Source organism: Barbus barbus, assembly GCF_936440315.1.
Source record: "Barbus barbus genome assembly, chromosome: 43".
Classification (NCBI taxonomy): domain Eukaryota; kingdom Metazoa; phylum Chordata; class Actinopteri; order Cypriniformes; family Cyprinidae; genus Barbus; species Barbus barbus.
In genome coordinates this window covers 19,273,416-19,294,025 of record NC_136721.1, presented here as the reverse complement: position 1 = coordinate 19,294,025, position 20,610 = coordinate 19,273,416, and the positions used below count along the sequence as shown (strand labels likewise).

The window sequence follows — 20,610 nt, the reverse complement described above, 5'->3', positions numbered from 1 at the left end:
TGCAAACAATTGGTTAGGGATTCACTGATATTAAAATTCTGGTTTAAGTGATGTGTTCAAATCTATATGTTTGCAAAGAAATGTCTTTACAAAAAAAAAAAACTGTCACTTTTGATCAAATTAATTCAGCCCTTCTTAATAAAAGCATTAATTTCTTTAAAAAAAGCTTACTGACCGCAAAACAGTAGTGTATCCAGTGTCAACCAATACTGATTTATATTTTTTAAATCACTAGTATACATAACTAATTTGATTCCAATATATTGTGCATTTCTAAAGGATGGTTTATTATTATCTTCTCTTCCTTTTTTGGTTTGTGGGTTTGTGGTTTTGACCATAATGGTTTTAGTATGACTATAACGAAGATGGTTGGTTTTACTAAGTGTTTTTTTTTATTACACAAACCTCAAGAACATAAAATGATTTTCAGCATGTCATATCTTAAAGCTCTTGTAATGGTTGCCTGTTCATAAATCATAAATGGCCACTGTATTGCAGCAGGGCGAGAGGTTGGACTTTGCCTGTGTCATCATGTGTTGGGAATGTGAGAGGCAGTTACTGAAGCTCTCTGCTCAATGAACGAGCGTGTGGGAAAGAGAAGGGAACATTCCAGAGTGCTGCTGGACTGCTGTATTCATTTGGATTCAGAAGCAGCAGACTAAGACAAATGATAGAGAGGAACGGGGAGGGAGAAGAACATTTGAGTTTGTGTTATCGCTAGTACACAGTCGCGTTTAGAGGTGCTATCTGTTGCTACAGCTGGACTGCAGTGAGACCCTCGTGAACACGTAGCTTTATATTCTGGTGAGTTTTATTACATTTTTGGGGCATTTTAATTTGCAACTCTTTTATTTCATACTTAAGCATTTTGAAAAAACATCACAACCTAGATATTGAGAATTCATGTTTATTAAAGACTCATCATTGGTTGACATCTGCTGACTTTTGATCTGTGCATGGGTGTGGCCTAGAGCTGCTATTTTAAATAAATATTTAATATATTTAAATTAACAATTAAAAATGTATTAAACACTCTTAAACTGGCTGCAGCAATTAATATTTTGTCTCAGCCCTTTGTAAATTATGCGTTAATTTATGTTCAGAATAGTTTCTCATCTGGATGAGTTATGCTTTTTTTAAGAGGTTATGATTGAGTCACGGACCTCACTAATGGATCAGCCATTAGCTAATCACTTCCTTATCTGCTTTCTCTTTTCCATCCTTCTGTCATTATATCAAGTGGATGTTTTGTTCAGGGCTGATCTCCTGCAGTTAATTATTTAACTTCTTCATGAGACTTCATGCCATTTCTGTCTCTTTTATATTTAGCATTATCTTCTCTTTGCTCTTGTTCCACCATCTTTATTTATTTATTTTTTCTTCTATGTACATGCTTGGAGGGTTATAGTGAAAATATGGCAGTTCTAGCCACCATAAAAAAAGACTGTATTGATCCAGGCTGACAGTGCATTACATGGCTGACTCCATAGTCTGGTCCCTTTTCACATTGTTAAAGTGCTGTTTTGTTAGTTTTCCTGAACTTGGATTAGCCTGCCCTGAACCCTTTCCAAATGCATCCTATGATGGATTCGCTTCAGCAAATGGAGTACAGCATGTGATTGTCAGACAACATCCACATGCAGTCACACAGTAATGCTATTGTTGAATAAACCCATAGAAATAAGTGGTAATTGAATTAGCTTAAAGATTTTTAATGAATGTTTCTGTCATAATATAATTTTATATAGTCAGGGCTGGAATACACTACATGACTTTTGCACAGATTTTTGCCCCAATTTACAGTTACAGACGAGTCAACACTGTAGTTGCCAGAAGTCATTGCTAATCTGAAGATTTTGGGTAGTTAGAGTTGACAGATTTCACAGAAAATCACGTAGTTGTGTGATGGGCACAGACTCTATTTTTTTTTTTTTAGCTTTAGACTTTAATTCCATCCAGTTGGAGGATATCAAACATATCTGATATTTTGAGCTGATTTTAGAACAAATTGTTTTAATTTGTCTTGTGTCTCCTATCAACAAGGTGCATGTTTTTGGTAGTGTCTTGTGTTTGGAACAAAAGCAAGAGAAGCGTAGCTTACAGTGCCTAGTGTTTTAAAATCGTACGATTCATTTTTTTTTTAATTTAAATTTAAATTACAATATTCTGGTCAAGAAAATAACCTTTAGCCTTTATCATTTGATGAATAACTAAATAATCCTCAAAGAAAGGGTTAAAACGTTGCCATGCTATTTCTAAAACAGATGAAGAATGCTCAGATGTTCACACGTCAGTGTGGAATGGCTCCATATGTTCACACCTGTGTGTGAAGTGAATTCTTCTACTCTTTGTCCTAAGTGAGCATTGAACATCATTTTGATTTGAGCCAGATGTGTCTGAATGCATTAACAGGGTATTTATTATCCTATTCTTAGACCCTTCTGAAATGGACCAACAACTTGACCCTGCATTCCCAGAAATCCAGTCAGTCTGGCGCTCAAAATCAGCAAACCTCTTTGAGAATCAGCTTACGATTCTCCTGACATAACAGATTTAGTTATTATATTTCCTGACTACAATAAACATGACACATAATGGTATTTATTTACAAGTATAAAGAGTTTTGAGAAGAGTTTTGAGCCATTTTCCAGTGTTTCTTCTGTCAACAGCTTTGTTGATTATATTGAGAGCAATTTAGTTTTGTTTCACATCAAAATAAACTGTTGTTGAGATTATTCCATCCCCCAACCTCTGACATTAGCAGTTTTGTGGTGACAATTTTTCTGACCCAGAACGAACGGAACAGTTCAAGATCATAAAACAGCACCCTATTCGTAGAAAAAGAGCTAGAGGCATTTGCTGTAGCCTGGGTGTGACCTGTCTTTCCCTGGTTCATTCATTCTGGACACAAGGATAACCTCGTCCCCTCCACCCTCGAATACAGCTGAAATCACACAACCCCTTCCCCACTGACAGTATGGAACAGATGCCGTTGGATTGGGGTGGATGTAGCTTTGGATTGGTGGGGGTTGTGTTCAATGTCAGCGGGGGGCTGATGGCAGCACTCTCTTTGTGCCGGTTTGCTCAGAAGCGTTAGGAATTTCCGCCGGCCCCCCATGTGCTCAGCTGTTGGCCATTGCTGGGGAGAGTTGTGTCTTAACATAAAATGTCTGCCTAGTTTTAGGTTCCTCCCTTGAGTGAGTGTTTGTTCCACGCAGATTTAGTGGTGTCTTTTTATTTTTTTTATTTGCGCCAATACAAGATTGTCTTAGTTAAAACATGAATGTTGCTGTATAAACTCTTGAATTTGTCCCTTTTGCCTATTACCTGGAAGTTCCCATTGTTTCCATGGAAGTAACACCCTTGCTGTACTCTTGTTCCTTTTTGATCAGGAAGCCATACTAAGGTTCTTCAAAAGTGTATTCACATTTTTGCTTTTGCTTACTAAGCCCAAGTTCATGTGGAAGGACATGGACATTTGGAGATTTATTCATTATCTTTTCCCTCTTTTAGAAAATGGATGTCAGTGGAGCTAAAGTTCTGGAGTCAGCCGACGACATCCAGGAGCGCCGTCAGCAGGTTCTTGACCGGTACCGTCGCTTCAAGGATCTGTCTGTTGTGCGCAGACAGAAACTTGAGGACTCTTACCGGTTCCAGTTCTTCCGTCGAGATGCTGACGAGCTTGAGAAATGGATCCAAGAGAAGCTACAGATCGCTTCTGATGAGAACTACAAGGACCCCAGTAACCTACAGGTGAGAGTAAAAAAATCACATTTAGCAAAAAATGTGCTGTCACCTCTGTTTTTGAAGTGACTCCTCCCTTAAGCTGTAAATTCCTCGGCTGGGTCTGTCGGCTGTAATCAGCAGTGAATTACTTTATAGAGTCATCAGATTGTTATAATAGCTGAATACAGTAAATGAACACATGCATGCAGTGACTTTGGTCACAAGGTTTGTGTTGTGACTTATGTATACGTTTATAGAGAATTCTGCAATTGGTTGAAATCAGGCTTTACAAAGTTGGAACCTTCTCAGAAGAAATGCATTTTCACTATATACAGTGTTTATTAATAAAAATCTGCATATGATGCATTTTTGTCTTATATAGCATTTTTTCCCCATCTCTTAGGGAAAGCTCCAGAAACATCAAGCCTTTGAGGCAGAGGTGCAGGCTAACGCTGGGGCCATCATTAAACTGGACGAGACCGGCAATCTCATGATATCTGAGAGCCACTTTGCATCTGAAACCATTCGAGTAAGGCTTTTTTTCTTTTTAATACCACATGCTAGAGTTCCATAATGGAGAAAAGTGAAATTTATAGTGTTTTAACTTTATCCTATATGGATCAGTCTTTCACACCTTACCGGACCGCTCAGCGACCAATAGTAAAAAGTGTCAATTATGGCGCTTTTATTCCAGTAGGTACTTGAGTGCGGTGAAATTTTAATTAGTTGTAGTTCATTTTACAGTGCATGTCCCTTAAAAGAACTGAGTGCGGTGTTCCTTTTCATTCTACCTCAAGTAACTTTAATCTGAGCTGTCCTTGAATAATGTTTTTGTTTCTGATCACGTCTTAAAATTCAGACCCGTCTAGAGGAACTTCACCGTCTGTGGGACCTGCTGCTGCAGAAGACTAAAGAGAAGGGAGTGCGTCTGCTGCAGGCCCAGAAATTGGTGCAGTACCTCCGTGAGTGTGAGGATGCCCTGGACTGGATCAGTGACAAGGTGAGAAACCACAGTTGACATCATATATTACGCTGTGTATATATTTGCGCAATGCTGAAAAATAATTTCATCCGATATTTGAAGACACACTGACGATATTTTATTGCAGGAAGCTATTGCCACCTCAGAGGAGCTTGGCCAGGACCTGGAGCATGTGGAGGTTCTGCAGAAGAAGTTTGAAGAGTTCCAGACAGACCTGGCAGCCCACGAGGAGCGTGTGAATGAGGTGAACCAGGCAGCCGGTAAGCTAACCCAAGAGAACCATCCCGAGACTGAGCTCATCCTGAAGAAGCAGGAGGAGGTGAACGCTGCTTGGCAGAGGCTGAAGGGATTGGCTCAGCAAAGGCAGGGCAAGCTATTTGGAGCTGCTGAAGTGCAGCGTTTCAACCGGTGAGTTATTCAAGGCCTTTGTAAGCACTACTATACAAATTTGTTGATTTGAATATGTTTAGTCACTAAAATTTTCTGTTCTGACCTACAGGGATGTGGATGAGACAATCAGCTGGATTAAGGAGAAGGAGCAGCTGATGGCATCTGATGATTTTGGTCGTGACCTTGCCAGCGTTCAAGCCTTGCTTCGGAAACACGAGGGGCTGGAAAGAGATTTGGCGGCCTTGGAGGACAAGGTCCGTCTCAGCATATCCACAAACTCTCTTTTTCTATCCCTCAATACCTAGCTGCCCATCACATTTATACACTTATTCTTTTATTGTTTTATTTATGAACATTTAATTTGTTGCAGAGATGTGCAACAGAATGTATAAGCATTGTACAGTCATTCAGTATGTATGATATAGACATTCTGTTCTGTCTTCAGGTGAACACTCTTGGCGGTGAGGCAGACCGTCTGCAGCAGACGCACCCCCAGAATGCCTCTCAGATCCATCTGAAAAGAGACGAACTCATTACCAACTGGGAGCAGATCCGTACCCTGGCAGCTGAACGACACACTCGGCTCAATGACTCCTACAGGTAGGCTAAGATACACTTTTTTTTTTTTTTGCTTTTGATCACCACTTAAAATTAATTGGTTGAGATTTTAAGCTCAGTTTACACAATACTTACTTGTGATCTCATGGTTCTCTTGCTTGTAGGCTCCAGCGCTTCACTGCAGATTTCCGTGACCTGACCAGCTGGGTGACGGAGATGAAAGCTCTGATCAATGCAGATGAGCTGGCTAACGATGTGGCCGGAGCTGAGGCCCTGCTTGACCGCCACCAGGAGCATAAGGTATTGAACTTTGAAAATCTAAACAAGTAGAGCATTATGTTTGGATAGTAAATATAGGGTATTTTTCTAAACTGATTTGTTGATTTAGTATTGCACTTATAGTATTGCTCTACCAAGGATGCTTGACTTTGAAAGACCATAATGTCCATAATGTTTTACCAGGGTGAGATTGATGCTCACGAGGACAGTTTCAAATCTACTGATGAGGCTGGGCAGGCTCTGCTGAACACCGGACATTATGCTTCCGAGGAAGTCAAGGAAAAGGTGTGTTTGACCTTGGACCTGTGTTTTTGTAGGCTATCTTAAAATCATCATTCATGCATTTTTAATTCTAAAGTGAGAATCTGAATGACCCTCATTTTGTGTTTGTTGGTGTAGCTGGGCATCCTGTCTGAAGAGAAAGTGTCTCTTCTGGAGCTGTGGGAGCTACGCAGGCAGCAGTATGAGCAGTGCATGGACCTGCAGCTCTTTTACAGGGACACTGAGCAGGTCGACAATTGGATGAGCAAGCAAGAGGTACAAATTCATCTAGGCTTATTATATTATGACGTGTAACACTTTAATTTTGTTTACAACTGAGAGCAAAGATTTAAACATTTCAAACCGTTTTTCCCAAAGGCTTTCCTGCTAAATGAAGATTTGGGTGACTCACTGGACAGCGTTGAAGCTCTTCTGAAGAAACATGAAGACTTTGAGAAATCCCTTAGTGCCCAGGAAGAGAAGATCACTGTAAGAAATCACAGTTTGACATAAAATCCAAGACCTGTTATAATCAGGATTACAAATCTTACTCCGTTTTCTTTTTAATTCTCTACTGCAATATACAGGCCCTGGATGAATTTGCCACCAAACTGATCCAGAACAATCACTACGCCAAGGAGGATGTGGCCACTCGCAGAGATGCAGTAAGTGGAGATTAGCACCCTGAAATGTCCTTTATTTCAACACCGCAAGCACTTTCCTCCCCTCAATTATTGCTGACAGAAGTGCTGAATCACTGGTAATACTATGACTTAAACACCTTTTTTTCTACTTCAGCTGCTGAGCAGACGCAACGCTCTTCACGAGCGCGCTCAGTTTCGCCGTGCCGCCCTGGAGGACTCTTTCCATCTGCAGCAGTTCTTCCGGGACTCTGATGAGCTCAAGAGCTGGATCAATGAAAAGATGAAGACTGCCACTGACGAAGCCTACAAGGTATGTTGTCCTAGAGTTGTTTTACACATTTGGAATCAATTGTTTATATTTGCTTCTTACTCTCACCATATATTCCTTCTCTATCAGGACCCATCCAACCTGCAGGGGAAGGTGCAGAAGCACCAGGCCTTCGAAGCTGAGCTCTCTGCCAATCAGAGCCGCATTGATGCACTGCAGAAGTCAGGCCAGGAGCTGATTGATGGAAAACACTACGCCTCCAGCGAGGTGTCCACCCGAATGGATGAGGTCAGCTCTCAGTGGAAGAAACTTCTAGAGGCAACTGAACTCAAAGGTGAGAAAATAGCACAGTGTGACAATACTGCCTATTTCACAGGAAGAGACAGTTGTCAGTAGTTAAAAACTGATTTTTCTGATTTATTACTGGTAAATATGAAACAAAAGGCAGATTTTTCAGTGATCTCACATTATTTACTTGTTCAGGGATTAAGTTGCGTGAAGCGAACCAGCAGCAGCAGTTCAATCGTAATGTAGAGGACATCGAGCTGTGGCTGTATGAGGTGGAGGGACACCTAGCCTCCGATGACTTTGGCAAAGACCTGACCAGCGTCCAGAATCTTCAGAAGAAACATGCTCTGCTGGAGGCTGATGTGGCTGCCCACCAGGTAACAGTGTATGAATGATTTTCAAAGTAACTGATATTAGACATTTACAATGTTTTTTGTATGATTCTGTGCAGCTGGCAGTGTATTTTTGTTTTGTTTTTTTTACATCTGAACTTCATTCATCTAAACTCTCCTCTTGACAGGACCGCATTGATGGTATTACTATTCAGGCCAGGCAGTTCCAGGAGGCTGGCCATTTTGACGCTGATAACATATGCAAAAAACAAGAGGCTCTGGTGGCACGCTACGAGGCCCTAAAAGAACCCATGGCCGCCCGCAAACAGAAGCTGTCAGACTCCCTGCGCCTTCAACAACTTTTCAGGGATGTGGAAGATGAGGAGACCTGGATCCGAGAGAAGGAACCCATTGCTTCCTCCACCAACAGGGGTTAGTGTGATTAAATTACATGAACTGAAATCTTAATTGACTATAAACTGTTGATATTTTAAAATAACCACTTTCTCGTACTCTCTTCTCATAGGAAAAGATCTTATTGGAGTCCAGAACCTTCTGAAGAAACACCAGGCTCTGCAGGCGGAAATCTCTGGCCATGAACCCCGAATCAAGGCTGTTACTCAGAAGGGGGAGGCCATGATTGAAGAAGGTAGTATTTAATTTTTTCATAAGACTGACTTTCTATTAGGCATCGGTTTAGAACACCACAGTCATTATTCAAAGTACAAACAATAAATTTGAAATATTGTAAATGTAAATAAATGCTTTTTTTTTTCAAAATTTCAGGTCACTTTGCAGGGGAGGATGTGAAAGCTAAGCTGCAAGAGCTGCACAATCGTTGGGATGGACTGAAGGGAAAAGCGGCCCAGCGTAGACAGGATCTGGAGGACTCCCTTCAGGCTCAGCAGTACTTTGCTGATGCCAATGAGGCTGAGTCTTGGATGAGAGAGAAGGAGCCCATTGTAGGAAGCACCGACTACGGCAAAGATGAAGACTCTGCAGAGGTAAACAAGGAGGAGGGCTGGATTTAGAATGAAATTAGTTAGAGTATTACATTGCATTTGATGCTAATATTTGAGCAAAAAATGCAATGTAAGGTAAAAAAAAGAAAATAAATTTTATCTAGTTTCTGGTGATCGTTTCATACAGCATCCCTCATACATCATAAGATGTTTAAAGTGCTTAATTGGCAGAGCTAAACTCAGTTGCTTTTGTGGTGTCAAAAAAAATTTGATGGCTCTAACATGTCAGTGTTATCATTTACAGGCTCTTCTGAAGAAGCACGAGGCACTAATGTCTGATCTGAGCGCGTATGGCAGCAGCATCCAGGCCTTAAAAGAACAAGCTGAGGCCTGCAGAGTAAGATCACATAACAACACTTTTGCATTGACCAAAAGGAAATAACACGTAAATGTTTTACATTTTATGGAAATGAAAATTTGGTCCTTTTTCATTGATTTAATCAACAGCAACAAGTGGCACCCACTGATGATGAGACTGGCAAGGAGCTGGTTCTTGCTCTATACGACTACCAGGAGAAGAGTCCACGTGAGGTCACCATGAAGAAGGGCGACATCCTCACTCTGCTCAACAGCACCAACAAGGTGATTAATAGGGCACGCTGCATGTGTTACTTAGCATGCCAGTTTGAATCCAGATGAGTGCTTGGACTTATGTAAGTTTTTTATATATATATATATATATATATATATATATATATATATATATATATATATGTATCTTGTTCTCAGGACTGGTGGAAAGTGGAAGTGAACGACAGGCAGGGCTTTGTTCCCGCAGCGTACGTGAAGAAGTTGGACCCGACTCAATCTTCCTCTCGTGAGAATCTGCTAAACGAACAGGGCAGCATCGCTCTGCGACAGGAGCAGATTGAGAATCAGTAAGAATTATTCTGCCTTTGGTTTTCATTCAAATGATTGAGGGCAGACTTCTTACTTTGTCTAATATGCATTCGGGCTGTCAATGTCTCAAAAGTTTGAGGTCAGAAATAAAACATTTTTGAAAGAAAAAATAAATTAATATTTTTACTGTCAAAAGTGACAGTAAATACATTTCTAATGTTAAAGACAATTCACAAAGACAATTTGTTCATCAAAGAAAAAGATTCCCTAAAAAAAAGTATTACAGTTTCCATAAAAATATTAAGAAATATTAATTCATAATTTTAATTGATTGATGGCCCTAATGTGAACATTTTTGGAATTATTTTTTCAACCTACTTACATTCCAACAAAATCATTTCTTTTTAACACAAAGCCTCTTAAGATCTTTATATCTTTACTCTTCCTGCAGCTCAAATAAGGCATCTGTTAAAAACTAACACTAATGTTTCTGACCCCTCGTTACTCCTCTTTTTCCTTTTTCTTTTCTTTCTTGTTTTCTTTCTTTCTTAATTGAAATGCTTGCATGTGTCTGCTTGCCCTGCCCTGTGGCAGGACTGTGGTCACCAAGGAGGTGTGCAGCGTATCTGTACGCATGAAGCAGGTGGAGGAACTGTGAGTAGGCCTGACCAATGTCATTTATTTGATCAAAGAAGCCTCCATCATTGCAAAATGTTCATCCACATGCCCCTCATCCATCTTGCTGTTTTTCTCATGCTTCAAGTCTTCTATCATTCTCTGTCCATCAGATCATTGTCTCATTCTTCCTTCTCTTCTATTCCATCAAGGGATAGATGTTCACATCTCTTCTGAGGATGTTGTCATTCTGAGCTTTTCCTTTTGTAGAGTTGGTGTCTAGATGTTTCACTCTGCATTTTCTGCATTTGACTGTGCAGATTTCTCGCTGTTTGTTGAACCCCTGTCCGTGTTTCCAGCTCCTATTTCCTTTCCTAGAAGGAGATGTTTCAGTCCCAGTGTTGAGGTGGCAGTTGCATTAAAGTCTCTGATCTCTCTTTGTAGGTATGGTACACTGCAAGAGTTTGGAGAGAAGAGGAAGGACATGCTGGAGAAGAGCTGCAAGAAGTTCATGCTTTTCCGTGAGGCGAACGAGCTGCAGCAGTGGATCAATGAGAAAGAATCAGCGCTTACTAATGAGGAGGTCGGCTCTGATCTGGAGCAAGTGGAAGTGCTGCAGAAGAAGTTTGATGATTTCCAGAAGGCATGTTTCTCATACACGTTTATGACTCATTTATCACTGGACACTAGCATTAGCTAATACGTGTTCCCTGATTCTAAACGCTTGTATTTTTTTTTATTGTTTTCTAGGATCTGAAAGCAAATGAATCTCGGCTGAGGGATATAAACAAGGTGGCATCTGAGCTAGAGTCTGAAGGACTGATGGCTGAAGAGGCTCCTGTTGTGCAGGCCCAGGTATGAAGAAAAACACTTAACACACACAGGGAATTTGATTTAACATACATTGCCATTGAAAAGTTTGGGGTCAGTTTTTTTCTTTGTAGCTTGCATTAAATTTATCAAAAGTGAAACTGTAAAGACATTTAGAATTTTTTAGAATTTTTTTAATTTCAAATAATTGCTGTTCTTTTCAGTTTATTTATCAAGGAATCCTAAAAAATAGCAGTTTCCAAAGAAATATTAGGCAGTACAACTGGTTATAACATTGCTAATAAAACTAAATATTTCTTGAGCACTAAATCAGCATATTACAATGATTTTTAAAGGAAATGAAAATAGTTATTTTTAAATTGTAATAATATTTCACAAAATTAATGTTTTTACTGTATTTTGTGTTTATATAATTGTGGCTTTAGTAAGCATAAGAGATTTATTTCTAAAACTTAAAAATCTTACCAAGCCCAAACTTTTTGACAGTAGTATACATCATGATGTTTTCTAGATTTTGAGTCATTCCGCTCATCAATTTTATGTTTACATTGAAACTTAGGAGAGTATACATCAGAGTAATATTCTTATTTATATGCCTGGATTTATGAGATTTATAGATCTGGTGGTCTTACCTATTTTTCCCCTTTCTCCTTTCGACCCTCCATTCCTTCATCACTCCACCCCTTCATCCCACCATCAGCAAGTAGAGATGCTGGGCTCAGCTCCTGGCAAGGTCATTATTGTTTTATACCATTCATCACGTCTCTACAACAGTTGGGGTGTCTGCATGAAACAAACACATGAATATCAAAGTTTTTGTTTATTTATTTGTTTTTTTTTGTTTGTTTTTTAACTGATTTTATTTATTTATTGGATATATTTCACAGGATGAAGCAGATTCCAAAGGTGCATCTCCATGGAAGGTAATATAGTATGCTGAATTTGAAATGCTTTAAATGTAATCTATTATATCATCTAATTTTGGGTCATTGAGTTTGATGCATGTTTAGCTTTTATGCAGGGTCTTGTTTGACCTGTATGTCATCCACAGTGGTGTTTGGTTACAGGACGACAAAAACAGTCTGGTTCTTGTAACTCCTCTTGTGACACTCTCATGACTGGTGTATTTTTCTGTTCTTTTCCTGCCCTCTCTCTGTTTTTTGAACATTTTTTACTCAATATAGTCTGTTCGCTTGGCTGTTCAAACAACGGCCAACTTTAATACTATTAAGGTAAGATTCTAGGTTCTTAGTTTCAATCTTTAAATCTTCCCTCAACCAATCCCACTAAATCCTGCATTGTGCCCCGTGTACCTGGAGGACTAACTCATCGTGGTGGTCTTGTACTCTTACCATGGTCTCTTGTTCCCTATGTCCTGTTACTGAACCATCAACTCTGCGGTTGCATCCCCCTCCCTTTGTTTCCATTCATGAGTCTGTGTCGACCATTTGAAATAACTCCTTTGTCTTCATTCTGTATGTTTTGGTGGAGGTAAAACAGCCATTCTAGAATGCATTAACGCCTCTTTTTCAATTTGTGGCCGATGCATCCACCCAAGTTTTCCATATTTGCTAACTGTTATCACTCATCCTATATGCTTTAATGTTGTAGCCTTTCTGTTTATGCCACTTACCCATACTGTTGCTTTTGCTACTGATATGAAGAGCAAAGTATGGCGCAAAGGATATGAAACCATTTATGTGGCGCTTTGGATAGTGTTTTGGCTGTTAAATTTTATGTTTCTGAATGTATATTGCCAAAAAAGGTTTGTTTCTCATCAGTCATTTTATATCATTTTAGATGTGACCTCAGGGAGTCAAATCTCCTGCTAGGAATCATATCATTGTTTTAACTGGACTCATAACCTGCCCTCTGATTAACTGCTAATGGTTTAATGTTTGTGTATAGGAGCTGAACAACCACTGGAGGGCCTTGCAGCAGCTGGCTGAAGACAGAAGCAACATGCTGGGCAGTGCTCATGAGGTGCAGAGGTTCCACAGGTACATATATGCCACTGATTAACCTCAAAATTATACTGTTATGTTCATGTTATAGTTGTGTGATGTGAGCCACATGAAGTGCAGAGGAATTCAGCCCAGTGTGTGATTTACAGGGATGCAGATGAGACCAAGGAATGGATCGAAGAGAAGAACCAAGCTCTGAACACTGATAACTATGGCCATGACCTCGCCAGTGTGCAGGCTCTGCAGCGTAAGCACGAAGGCTTTGAGAGAGACCTGGCTGCTCTAGGAGACAAGGTAAAAAATTTTTTTTTTTTTTGGTTCATTCCTAACATAACATCTGCTAAATATCTAGTTCAGTCATGAAGATTTATATGGCACAGGCTGATTGGTCCTTTACATGCAATCTGCTAAAAATCACACTATTTACTACATAGCACAAGCTCATTGTCCTCTGCTGATTCTTTAGCAAGTGAGCTTGCTTGCTCAACATTTTAAATACTGTAAATTAGTTCTCCTGCATGCTATCAGAGTTCCTCTGAAACCTCCCACCTCCCCCAGCATCACATGTCTAGATCTGCTACAGGATTTATATGTGCCTATTCATGCAACAGCAGCAGCATATCTTACATGCTTGCTCTGGTGTAGCAGGTGTAGCAGATCTAGTCCACCAAGACCAAATACATTAATATTGTCATATCCATTAACATGCTAAAACTATTTTGAGAGTTGTCATGATTGATATATAATTTTCTCCCTGGGGCAGGTGAACTCTCTTGGTGAGACCGCAGAGCGTCTGATTCAGTCTCATCCTGAGTCTGTGGACGACATCCAGGAGAAGTGCACCGAGCTGAACACTGCCTGGAGCAGCCTGGTGGGTCGTGCTGACCAACGCAAAGAAAAACTGGGCAACTCTCACGACCTGCAGCGCTTCCTCAGTGACTTCAGGTGAGGAGGAGGAAAAAGAGGGATGGAAAGAGAGTATAAAACATGCAAAACAAACAACTTCGAGAAGCTATCTGACATCCGAGCAATAATATAGAAGAGACTAAATAAGTCTGTGCTTCTCTCTCCCAGAGATCTCATGTCCTGGATCAATGGAATCAGAGGGTTGGTGTCTTCAGATGAGCTGGCCAAGGATGTCACTGGAGCTGAAGCCCTGTTGGAGAGACATCAGGTACTTAAAAACACCTATGATATGTACTTTCCCTTGTGAAAAATAAATATACTGAAATGTAATTTAAATATTTATTTCAAGCTAACTATACTACAAATACATTTACATATTTATTTATTAATAAACAAATACTAAATACTAAAAAAATACTAAACTGGTATACTTAAAGTCTGCTAAATTGGATTGGAAAAACTAATTTTGTACTTAATGCACTTTAATTGCAGAAGTAGTGCTAAAGTCCAACTAAAGATATACTTGATTGAACTAAAGATATACTTGATATTTGATTGTGCTTAAGTGGGACTATTAAAAGTGTACTTTAGGCTTAATAATATGAAATATGCATTGTGCACAAGTACTACTACAAATAAAGTTGAATTATAATTTTTATATCAGTAAGTCTCGAGCGATATGTCAGTAAATATGTTAATAGATTTGAACGATACTTTGTATGAAATAAATTTATTTTAAATATATTACCTTTTTACTAGGGTTGTTACAGTTGCTGTTTAGAAGATTCGTTTCCTTTGATAATATTTGTCAAAATCCTGTTCAGCTCATGAACATGTTAAGCATTCACATATTCACATTCTGTAGGAACACCGCACTGAGATCGATGCCCGTTCAGGCACCTTCCAGGCTTTTGAGCAATTTGGACAGCAGCTGCTTGCCCGTGGCCACTATGCCAGCCCCGAGATTCAGCAGAAGCTGGAGGCTCTTGAACGGGAACGTGCTGACCTGGAGAAGGCCTGGGTCCAGCGCAGGATGATGCTGGATCAGTGCCTGGAGCTGCAGGTCAGCAAGGACCATGTATAAATTTAATACAGAAAACTTGAACACTTTAAGATGGCAAATGATATCATGTTTGTTTTTGTCTCCTGCAGCTATTCAGCCGTGACTGCGAGCAGGCTGAGAACTGGATGGCAGCTCGCGAGGCCTTCTTGGCCAGCGATGACAAGGGAGACTCCCTGGACAGCGTCGAGGCTCTCATCAAGAAACATGAGGACTTTGATAAGGCTATCAATGTGCAGGTCAGCAAGCGCCATTGTGATATAAAGCAGTCATGCTTGAGATTATTTGATTTTGAATCTGGAGAGTTTTTTGCGATAATTTAAATTTGTCTGTTCTCACAGGAAGAGAAAATTGCAGCACTGCAGTCTTTTGCTGACCAGCTCATTAGCGCTGACCACTACGCCAAACCTGAGATCTTTAATCGCCGTAATGAGGTCTTAGACAGGTCAGGGTTCTTCTTTTTGATGCTTCTCTCACTGAATGAATCTGTCCCATTTGTGTCATTTAAGTTAAAGCAGTATGTCCTTTTTACCTCCAGGTGGCGCCGTCTCAAGGCTCAGATGATTGAGAAACGCTCTAAGCTGGGTGAGTCCCAGACTCTGCAGCAGTTCAGCAGAGATGTAGATGAGATCGAAGCATGGATCAGTGAAAAACTCCAAACCGCCACCGATGAGTCTTACAAGGACCCCACCAACATCCAGGTAATGTACAGATATGTCAATATTTTTGCAAACATGCTATGTTTCATGTTTTAAAGGTGAATATCCTGCTTAAGTCTAACCTTGTAAATATATTAATAGCATAATATGTTCCAGTGCAAATTAAAATGTGTTTCTCTTACTATCCCCGCCTCAACCAATCCCAAGTGTTTTATTATATAGGAAATTAAACTGAAACTCTGTCTGTGTTCCCATTGTCTATTTCTAGCTATCCAAGCTTCTGGTAAGTGCAGTAGTGTGCCAGAGCTAACTAACCCCAATAGGGTCTCTCCACTTGTCCGTTGTCTCATTGTTTTTGTCTGTAAATGTGTATTTGAGTTCCGTATGTCTATTATGTGTCTCGCTTTGTACAGCATCATCAGTTGTTTGTAGCATTTAATTTTTAGTTGCTGGGTATGGCCTCCATTTTCTTGTTGTGTCATTGAAGTTGGGATGTCTTGGTTTAAATTTGTTCCACACAGAAAAGCTGAGCTTCTCAGAGTTGTGGATCTGAGAGCAAACTAAAAAGTTGTATGCAAAGACTATTTTTGGCTGTGTTCAGAATAGCATACTAGAATTATATGCATTATGCTGCCTACTGTTTTATGTACTACTTTGTGAATCAGAACACATTACACTTAATATAAACGCATATACTGTATGTGATTATACACATATAGTACTGTAGCACTTTGCTACAATTTTACTTATTTCGATGGCATGATGTTTGAAAATAATTGTGCAACCCTACAAACAAGCACAGCAAACCTGGAGCTTTTTCTAAATTGCATTTTATCATAAATATCGCAATTAGTTTTTTCCAAAATCACGCAATCCTATGGTCACGTGACTGCTTTGTTTCAGTTTTCATCCCAGAAATAATTACATTTTTTTTAATTGTGTAAATTTTCTTAACTCTTTGTATCCTACAGTGTGCCCCTGACTGTACTGCACATTTTGATTAATGTAGGAAGTCATCCAGATATTACATGCATACAAATATTTCCTAGTACATATAATATGCATGCTGCAAAAGTAGTATGCATAGTACGTTAGAGTGCTGTTCCGAACACAGCCGCAATTCTGCATCAACCCAGAGAGAGAAGGTGGAGAGGTGCTTTCAAACAAGTAATTCTGCTTTGCTTTTTTGTGGAATACCGTGTTAAAACAACAGAAACGGTTACACGTGTGCTATGGCCAGAATCTATATGCAGTTACAGTACCAGCAGCCCAGCTTCCTTTGAGTCTATCAGCAAATGCTTAGATAAGCCATTTGTAAGTGCTTTTTCCTTCTTCCATTCTCTCTGGGTGATATAAAATATTAAATGATCTCAGGCAAAACACCCCAACTCCTCCTAGGTTCCTCACAGAATTCATTTTGTGCTGGATTGTGTTCACACAGTTCATTTTATTGAATGCTCCATCAGGCTTTGATTGTGTCCTGTTCATAGTATGAGTTCCACGTTACATGTTTGGTCCTTGTTTGGTGGTTTGTAAATTCACAGTCACCTCACTTTTTTTTTCCACAATGTACACATTGATGTTTTGAAAAGGTTTGCTCTTTTATGGCTACAAATAAGGACAATCTTTCACAAGCAGTCTACACAAAGGCATATACATAAAATGCTCACACATACGTTACAATAGCATTGAATATGCACTGCTTTTACTGAAATTGAGTTTTTACACAGAGACGTTTATATCAGTATCATGTACACATCTACAGTGTTAGATACAAAACCAGCTATTTCTTTATCACAGCTGCACCCACGCATGACTTCACTGTGTGGCTCAGTTTAGCTGTATTTCGCTTTCTTGCCACTTTCAGAGCAAGCACCAGAAGCACCAAGCTTTTGAGGCTGAGTTACACGCTAATGCTGATCGTATCCGTGGGGTGATTGACACGGGCAATGCTCTCATCCAGAGAGGTGCCTGTGCTGGAAGTGAGGATGCTGTCAAGGTAACAATTTCAGAAGTATTTCAGAAATAGGCAGCTGGTGAGTTACAGTCGATGCTCATTTTGCTGTGGTCGTGCTCACATTTGCACTCAGGCTCGTCTTAATGCTCTGGATGAGCAGTGGCAGTTCCTCGTCAACAAATCTGCAGAGAAGAGTCAAAAACTGAAGGAGGCAAACAAGCAGCAGAACTTCAACACTGGCATCAAGGACTTTGACTTCTGGTTGTCTGAGGTATTGAGATATGACTTAGTAGCTACTTAGTTCTTGACTTAAATCTTGACTGAAATGTAAAAGTTTCATTAAATAATATTAATAATAATAATGTCCATTACACATTTTTCCTGTGCTCTTAGGTTGAGGCTCTTCTTGCCTCTGAGGATTATGGAAAAGATCTGGCCTCAGTCAACAATCTCCTTAAGAAGCACCAGCTTTTGGAGGCTGACATCTCTGCTCATGAGGTAGCTCTTCAGACATGCTGATTAGGGATCACTCATTCAAAGCAATTACAAAATCCAATATGTCCTGATCAATGCTTGTTTTTATGTTCGTGTTCTTATAGGATCGTCTAAAGGATCTCAATGGCCAGGCTGACAGTCTGATGGCCAGCAATGCCTTTGACACCTCTCAGGTTAAGGACAAGCGTGATGCCGTCAACGGACGCTTTGGCAAAATTAAGAGCATGGCTGCTGGGCGCCGTGCCAAGCTTAATGAGTCGCATCGTCTGCACCAGTTCTTCAGGGATCTGGACGATGAGGAATCTTGGATCAAGTATGGTTTACATCATTCTGAGTGATCTATCATTTTTCAAACTAACTGCATTATTTGAGGCTGTACACTAGATTGAATTCATTCTCTTCCATTAGGGAAAAGAAGTTGTTGGTGAGCTCGGAGGACTACGGACGTGATTTGACAGGAGTACAGAATCTGAGGAAGAAACACAAGCGTCTGGAGGCTGAGCTTGGAGCACACGAGCCAGCCATTCAGGTGAGGAGTCACCTGCAACATGGTTGCATATCAATTCACAGAAATGAAAAAGTCTTGGGTCAAGTGAATCATCATTCTGAATGCTAACATAGTTTTGTGGCCTTGCAGTCTGTATTAGAAACTGGGAAGAAGCTATCTGATGACAACACCATTGGACAGGAGGAGATCCAGCAGAGGCTGGCCCAGTTTGTGGAGCACTGGAGGGAACTAAAAGATCTGGCTGCTGCTCGGTCAGTACTGTATTTTACTATTTAACTTTTTTTTTGGTCTATTTTTCTGATCACATTCAAAAGATTGGATCAATAAGATTTTTTTTTTTTTTTTTTTCAAAAACATCAACAAAAATCTTATGATTATATATATTGCCTAGGATAGGAATTTGAAAATTCTTTGGTTTTCTGGTTTTTAGTGGACAGAGGCTTGAGGAGTCGCTGGAGTACCAGCAGTTTGTGGCAAATGTAGAGGAAGAGGAAGCTTGGATTAATGAGAAACTGAACCTGGTCGGAAGTGAGGATTACGGTGATACTCTGGCAGCTGTGCAGGTGTGAAATAAACTACATTTAGCTGATTATGGCTTGATCTTGGACACACCTTCATATTGCTGTTTGTTTTTTTAGCTTTTATCTTAAGTTTCTTTATTCGGCTCTCGTTTATCAGGGCTTGCTGAAGAAACACGAAGCATTTGAAACTGATTTTACCGTGCACAGGGACCGAGTGAATGATGTGTGTTCCAATGGAGATGAACTTATCAAAAAGGTATACTACAACTATTACAAAGTACATATACTACAAATTTACCCCTTTGACCCTTAAATGCTTTATTATAGACCGTTCTTTTGAAGTAGAATGTAACCTGATAGCAATATCATAATATCATATTGGGGCTTTTTGTGCAGGAAAACCACAACGTGGAGAACATCATGGCTAAAATGAAGGCCCTGCGTGGGAAGGTGTCAGAGCTGGAGAGAGCTGCAGCTCAGAGGAAATCTAAACTGGATGAGAACTCTGCCTTCCTTCAGTTCAACTGGAAGGCTGATGTGGTGGAGTCCTGGATTGGTGAGTAAATGTTTCCTCTTATTTGCATCAAACCTCATTTAAAAGAGGGTTTGATAAGAAATAAAGTGTTATTTTCTCTGCTTCTTTGTAATATGTAACTCAAATGTGTCTTAGGCGAGAAGGAAAACAGCCTGAAGACCGATGACTATGGTCGAGATCTCTCCTCGGTGCAGACTCTGCTCACTAAACAGGTGTGACATAGTATGTGAAATAATGTACAACGCAATCGTAAGCCATAGCACAGCATATCCATATACTGCTGTAACTGAATGTTTTTATTCCACTCTGCCATAGGAAACTTTTGATGCTGGGCTTCAGGCCTTCCAGCAGGAGGGCATCACCAACATCACAGCCCTGAAAGACCAGCTTTTGGCTGCCAAACATGTGCAGTCCAAGGCCATTGAGGCTCGTCATGCCACCCTGATGAAGCGCTGGAACCAGCTCCTGTCCAACTCAGCTGCCCGCAAGAAGAAGCTTCTGGAGGCCCAGGAGCACTTCAGAAAGGTGTGAAGAATGGAATTTTGCCTCAAGTTAGGAAAATAAGTTTTGTGTCTTTAACTCTTGTTCATAACTCCATCCAGGTCGAGGATCTGTTCCTCACCTTTGCCAAGAAGGCCTCAGCCTTCAACAGCTGGTTTGAGAATGCTGAAGAAGATCTGACAGATCCTGTAAGGTGCAACTCTTTGGAGGAGATCAGGGCCCTGCGGGATGCCCATGATGCCTTCCGCTCCTCGCTCAGCTCTGCAGAGGCCGACTTCAACCAACTGGCAGAACTTGATCGCCAGATCAAGAGTTACCAGGTGGCCTCCAATCCATACACTTGGTTCACCATGGAGGCTCTAGAGGAGACCTGGAGGAACCTTCAAAAGATCATCAAGGTGATGATGGAATCCTGAAGCATGATTGAATGTGTATAAAGTAGAGTAAAAAAAACTCAATAATTATATA

General features: G+C 40.2%; 1 protein-coding gene across 5 annotated transcripts in view; it reads left to right on the top strand.

Annotated features, from left to right (window-relative positions):
- The window catches only part of LOC306862373 (spectrin alpha chain, non-erythrocytic 1-like), a 33,278-nt gene that overhangs the window by 7,430 nt on the left and 5,238 nt on the right, over nt 1-20,610 (top strand). For 2 of the 5 annotated variants that reach the window (XR_013783559.1, XM_079405152.1), the window contains exons 2-46: nt 3,514-3,753; nt 4,130-4,255; nt 4,586-4,726; nt 4,836-5,116; nt 5,208-5,352; nt 5,544-5,698; nt 5,821-5,956; nt 6,119-6,220; nt 6,335-6,472; nt 6,575-6,685; nt 6,784-6,861; nt 6,995-7,150; nt 7,238-7,442; nt 7,592-7,773; nt 7,917-8,160; nt 8,255-8,377; nt 8,515-8,732; nt 8,995-9,087; nt 9,198-9,332; nt 9,480-9,628; nt 10,650-10,848; nt 10,956-11,060; nt 11,737-11,769; nt 11,924-11,959; nt 12,221-12,268; nt 12,945-13,036; nt 13,150-13,294; nt 13,764-13,945; nt 14,075-14,174; nt 14,772-14,969; nt 15,059-15,205; nt 15,308-15,411; nt 15,505-15,667; nt 17,493-17,624; nt 17,716-17,853; nt 17,976-18,080; nt 18,182-18,390; nt 18,486-18,606; nt 18,715-18,836; nt 19,016-19,148; nt 19,264-19,362; nt 19,503-19,662; nt 19,777-19,853; nt 19,957-20,166; nt 20,244-20,540. Coding sequence is in view for 3 of the 5 variants with exons in the window: in XM_079405152.1 (XP_079261278.1) it covers nt 3,517-3,753; nt 4,130-4,255; nt 4,586-4,726; nt 4,836-5,116; nt 5,208-5,352; nt 5,544-5,698; nt 5,821-5,956; nt 6,119-6,220; nt 6,335-6,472; nt 6,575-6,685; nt 6,784-6,861; nt 6,995-7,150; nt 7,238-7,442; nt 7,592-7,773; nt 7,917-8,160; nt 8,255-8,377; nt 8,515-8,732; nt 8,995-9,087; nt 9,198-9,332; nt 9,480-9,628; nt 10,650-10,848; nt 10,956-11,060; nt 11,737-11,769; nt 11,924-11,959; nt 12,221-12,268; nt 12,945-13,036; nt 13,150-13,294; nt 13,764-13,945; nt 14,075-14,174; nt 14,772-14,969; nt 15,059-15,205; nt 15,308-15,411; nt 15,505-15,667; nt 17,493-17,624; nt 17,716-17,853; nt 17,976-18,080; nt 18,182-18,390; nt 18,486-18,606; nt 18,715-18,836; nt 19,016-19,148; nt 19,264-19,362; nt 19,503-19,662; nt 19,777-19,853; nt 19,957-20,166; nt 20,244-20,540 (6,510 nt within the window). In the remaining 2 variants the exon portion in view is untranslated. Of the gene's footprint in view, nt 1-695; nt 805-3,513; nt 3,754-4,129; nt 4,256-4,585; nt 4,727-4,835; nt 5,117-5,207; nt 5,353-5,543; nt 5,699-5,820; nt 5,957-6,118; nt 6,221-6,334; nt 6,473-6,574; nt 6,686-6,783; nt 6,862-6,994; nt 7,151-7,237; nt 7,443-7,591; nt 7,774-7,916; nt 8,161-8,254; nt 8,378-8,514; nt 8,733-8,994; nt 9,088-9,197; nt 9,333-9,479; nt 9,629-10,649; nt 10,849-10,955; nt 11,061-11,736; nt 11,770-11,923; nt 11,960-12,220; nt 12,269-12,944; nt 13,037-13,149; nt 13,295-13,763; nt 13,946-14,074; nt 14,175-14,771; nt 14,970-15,058; nt 15,206-15,307; nt 15,412-15,504; nt 15,668-15,893; nt 15,909-17,492; nt 17,625-17,715; nt 17,854-17,975; nt 18,081-18,181; nt 18,391-18,485; nt 18,607-18,714; nt 18,837-19,015; nt 19,149-19,263; nt 19,363-19,502; nt 19,663-19,776; nt 19,854-19,956; nt 20,167-20,243; nt 20,541-20,610 lie in introns of those variants that run through there. The other 3 variants (XM_079405151.1, XM_079405150.1, XR_013783560.1) reach the window with 3 other exon arrangements.